At 36.7% G+C, this 5183-nt stretch overlaps 1 protein-coding gene across 1 annotated transcript; it reads right to left on the bottom strand.

Moving 5' to 3' along the window:
* Positions 1-811: 811 nt before the first annotated feature.
* On the bottom strand, positions 812-4967 carry LOC110701704 (probable 2-oxoglutarate-dependent dioxygenase At3g50210). Its single transcript, XM_021879330.1, has 12 exons — positions 4962-4967; positions 4741-4908; positions 3527-3645; positions 2480-2543; positions 2235-2302; positions 1998-2056; positions 1749-1908; positions 1620-1639; positions 1495-1541; positions 1269-1349; positions 1086-1175; positions 812-940 (listed from the first exon to the last, which is right to left on the bottom strand). Exons 1-12 carry the CDS (start codon positions 4965-4967, stop codon positions 812-814), a joined length of 1011 nt encoding a protein of 336 aa, XP_021735022.1.
* Positions 4968-5183: the final 216 nt, after the last annotated feature.

The following is a 5183-nucleotide window of genomic DNA, read 5'->3' as shown; positions in this document are numbered from 1 at the left end:
TTCAATACGATATTGTTAATGTATATGTAATTGTAGATTAATTATTATGTATATCATATCGTACGAATGTACGGTTGGTATCATATCATACTATCATAAGTATCATTGCCTCATTGAATTATTGGTATGTACTACAATCGATAAACATATTTACATATCTGATTATTAAAACTTAAAAGTTTAAAACACTTGTTGATCAATCTAATTGAATACTTGTACATTCTTAATTATTGATTTATCGTATTATAAGTATCAACTCATTAAATCATGGTCATGACGCGATCTTTAAAACAATCATGAATTCATGACCCAAACCGCTTATAAACCGAACCGACATGATCCAAACCGTTCATAAACCGAACCAATTGAACTGTGTAAACCCTCCACTAAACCGGCCCATTTCAAACTGAACCGACATGATTCGCACCGTTTATAAACCGAACCGATATTGACCCGGGTAAACCCGCCCCTAAACCGACCCATTTCAAACCAAACCGGCTTGATCCAAACCGTTTGTAATCGAACTGACATTGACCCGGGTAAACCCGCCCCCTAAACCGACCCGTATCAAACTGAACCGACATAATCCGAATCGTTTATAAACCGACCCGCTTATGACCCAAACCGATTTTAAACCGCAAAGAAATAAAGCGAAACCAAACCGAGCCGTGACTAACCCAAACCGAACCAAACCGACCCGCCAGCTAAACTAAACCGTTTCAATCCGAACCGCTCCAAACCGAAACCGATTCAAACCGAGGTCAAACCGAACCGCCAGACCGAAGTCCCACCCCTACAAGTACTCCGTATGTTAAAATGGATAGGCCTTTTTCAATTTAGCAACAAGATAGTCTCCATAAATAGCAGTGCCAAGTTTCTTTTTTCCACCACTTTTTTGTACGCAAATGTCCAAGGGCTCAATAGGTTCATCATAATTAGTCTGCCCATTCAACACAAAATTCTTCATTAGTGTTCCCATTACTCTAAAGACTATGAAAATAATAATTAGTCTCCACAAAATTCCTCATTAGTCTGCCCATTAGTGTAAAGACTATGTAAACAATAATTTTTATTAGATGGCTAACCTCATAGAAGTAAAGTGCACTAACACAGTATTTTGGGGACGCGTTGATAATCCGATGAAGAGCGGGATTGTACAAACCATTGGACAAAATCTGCAATCGACAATATTGATGGAAGTAAAAAACTTTTTCATGAGTTATATTTCAATTTTAGGCTTAAATATTAATGAATAGATGATTAAGGACCTTTAGCATATCACCAATAATGCAAATAGTTGCGCTAGGAATGGGAGAAGCAGAGATCCACTCTCCAGAATTGTTCATAACCTTCAAACAGCATTTGACGTTATTTATTAATTTTTTCTTTCAAATAACTACTAATAATCAAACAAAATATCAAATTATATTAAGCAATGATTTTATTTAGTTTACAAAAAAAAAAAAAAAAAATCACCGATTCTAATAAAAATACCTCTATAGCTGATATACTTTCATCTTGATTGACCAATCCTAAAAGACCTATCAAGCAAGAGTATTATGAAATCAATGCTGTCACATAGAAGCCAATAATTTACATTTCCTCAAACAAAGACTTACCATAATTTGTGTGAGCTCCACTAAAGGTTATGTCCAAGATCATAGTAGTAGAAGGTAAATGTTAGTCAATTTAGCAAAACTAAAATGAAATTCAAGAACCCAACCAGAAGCTAAGATCAAGTTATGTACCATCCCATGCGTTGCGGTTTGCCATTTGATCCCTTAGATATCGGAGGATAACCTATCAACCGTACAATCCAAAATGGATCGCCAGCAATCTTACCTTCAAACTCGTTGCCTGATCCACCCAAAGCCAACGCAATACCTCTCATAATCTTTCTACAAAGCCCTGCTATATGTACAAAGCAAACGAGTTTAAATCAAAGTCAAGCAAATACGTATATACAAATTTTTATCCTATAGGGGTAGTAAACATGCCTGTGGAAACATCAAAATACCGCTTCAACGCTTTTTTAAAGTTAGGAGTATTAGATGGCCTGCATTAAAAGAAGTATACGTTGCATTAGATGATTACATAGAGCCATGTAAACTAAGTATATAGTTAATTCAGTTTTATCATTAGTCATAATGAAGTTGTTTAAGCAAATATACTATGTACTTGTATGTAACAAGAACGAAGCCAAGGTATATATATGTATATATTTTGCCACATACCACAAGTTAGGTCCTTCCATTGGTTTCCCCTTATCTCCATACTTTCCGTCTTCAAATTCTTTGTAATACTGTAATAACAAGAATTGAAGACAATCATTCTACACATAAAGTAGCTACTAGTTTACAGAATAATACAAAACGGAACTCCTATCCAATCTTTGAAAATCTTTAGTTAAGCACATTGTTCTCGACCAAACAACATAACTCGACAATCAAAAGTGAGGGAATATGGAACATTTACTTACACCAATAGCTTCTTGCACATCAGGAAGACCATTGGTATGAATTTTATCAAGTTCTTCATATCCTCTGCATTTTAAGACCCGAGTCACAATTAATAGCTAAGTGGATATATTATACCTGATATGATGAAATTAGCAAGTAAGATCATCAATGAAACTGAAAAAAAGCTTAAGGGGCCGTTTGGTTCGCACAGGGGAGTCGGAATGGAATGCAGAAAGGGAATAGAGGAGAATGGAATGAAACTCTTATAATTAAGCATGTTGTTTGTTTTTTAAAAAAAGTCAGGGAATCACACCACCACAACACCCTTCCTTCATTATTTTATATCTTCTCCAGCCACCCCACCCAACTGCCCAACCAACAGCCACCCCACCGGCGCACCTCACCCAGACCCACACGAACCCAAATCCAAACCCACGCCTTCCCCACGAACTACCGCGACTGAAAACCAGCCAAGCAACCCCACGAACCATCCACGACTGAAACCTAGCCACGCCGATGGATCTGGAATCGAAACACTAAACCACGACTGAAACCCAGCCAAGGAACCCCACGAACCATCCACGAAATGAAACCTAGCCAAGTCGATGGATCTAGAATCGAAACACTAAGGCGGACATCCGGTGAGGTGTGGCCTTTGGTTCCGGTGGAGGGGAGGGTTTTAACGGTTATGCGTGGGTGGGGGAAGGATTTCCGGGTGGGAGGAGGGGAGGCGAAGGGCGGCGAGGGTCGAGGGAGGGCCGGTGAGCATTCGACGAGGTGCAGCGAGTTCCGGCGAGGTGCAGCGAAGTCGGTGAGCATCCGGGCGAGGTGCAGCGAGCAACTTGTGGGTATGGTGGTGGTTGGGGAAAGGGAATGGGAAAGGTAAGGGGGGGGGGGTGGGGAATGGGGGTGGAATGATTTTGGGTAAACCCAAAAATAAAAAAGGGGAAAGGGAATGAAAGATTGTGGCTAACAAACGACAACAAAGGGATTCATTCCCTCTCATTCCCTTTCCCTTTGTTTAAACCCCCCAACCAAACGCCCCCTAAGTATGTATGTCATTAAACCTGTATCCAGTAGCTGCATTCATCTTGATTTTAATTTTTACTTCAAGAGGCAGATGAAAGAACTTGTGTGTGACGTCTTTTACTTCCTTTAAATGAGAGTCCGGGATGCCATGACCTCTCTAATCACCAAATATAGAACAATTTAGCACTTCGAGTATTAAATACTTCATATAATATAGTCTACGGTTTTTTTTACCATATACCCCTGAATTTTTTAATTTATTCACCATATACCCCTGAAAATTTTCAAATCCACCATATACTCCTAAGTTGTTACAAAAATTCACCATATACCCCTAATGACAACAAGATGAGTATAATTTGGTTAATTATGCATCGAAATCACCTTAGATCTCCCCCCATCCCTGAAACCACTCCTCTTCTTTCTCCAACCCCCGAAACCACTTCAAATCTCCATAACCATATCCGTATGATTGATTTTGAGGATGAAAAAAGGAAATTTGGGGTGGGAAAAAGGAATGTAGATGGTTTCGGGGGTAGGGGAATGTATTTAGGGTGATTTTGGGTCATAATTAACCCTAATGACTAACGAAGTTAACAATCGTTAGTCGTTAAGGGTATATGGTGTATCTTTGTGAAAACTTTTGGGTATATGATGAATTTAAAAAGTTCAGGGGTATATGGTAAATAAACAAAAAACTTAGGGATATATGGTGAAAAAACCGTATAGTCTAAGACCCTGTTTTTTGAACCTTAAAAATGATATTCAATAAAAGTAATTTTAGTTTAGTAGAAATTAGTATTTTCCAACCTAAACAAGTTAAGTTTCATTAACTTCAGCAACTTTGAACAACAAATATCACAGTGAATCAATAAAAATAATTTAATTCAAAAATAATTTTCATTCGGCAAAAATAATTTAAGTTAAGAAAAATAAATACTTCCTCCGTTTTTTTTTTTAATTTTTTTTTACTTGCAACAGTTTAACTTTAACAATATTCACATATCTCACTTTGACTAGGATTTATAGGTTAGGAAAAATATAGTTATGTGGGATCTTGTTGTACTCGTCTCGATTTATACTTTTATAATATCAAATCTTTATAATTTTTAAACATTGGTAATTGAAGATATTAACGAGTAAAATAGTGTAGTGACAAGCGTGAAAAGAGAAGTATTGCAAGTATTAAGAAATAGAGGAAGTACTTATTAAGTGGAGACTAGTAAAACTAAATATTTAATGGAGTACTAACCAAGTAGAAAAGGCCATGCTCTCTACAAGCTTTATCCAACTGTCTAACAACTTCGCGTACACCAGCATCTTGACCCATATTTGCATCATCAGCTTTTGCAACCAAAGGACTTATATCTGTATTATACGAAGTATATTTTATCAGACATATATAATAAGTAAGTTTAAACTAAAACTTTCGTTTTGAATTAAAAGAATATTAACACATCTTTTAAGTGATACAACCATTTTAACCAGGAGTTCAAATCTAATATATATAAATAAAGTAGGCATTTTTCGAGAGCATTCGGCGCGCCACATAAGTAAAGGTATTATTTCGACCAATTAAAAATTAGATTTGTATTTTATTATAGAATTAATAAATTCACTCGCCACCTAAGAAAAAGTGACGAATGAGATTTAAGAATTTTGCCACGTAGTTAAAACAACAAATAGTGATTTATT

The sequence above is a fragment of the Chenopodium quinoa genome, unplaced genomic scaffold, assembly GCF_001683475.1.
Source record: "Chenopodium quinoa cultivar QQ74 unplaced genomic scaffold, ASM168347v1, whole genome shotgun sequence".
NCBI lineage: Eukaryota > Viridiplantae > Streptophyta > Magnoliopsida > Caryophyllales > Amaranthaceae > Chenopodium > Chenopodium quinoa.
The sequence above is the reverse complement of the archived record's forward strand: the minus strand, read 5'-3'. Positions and strand labels throughout refer to the sequence as shown.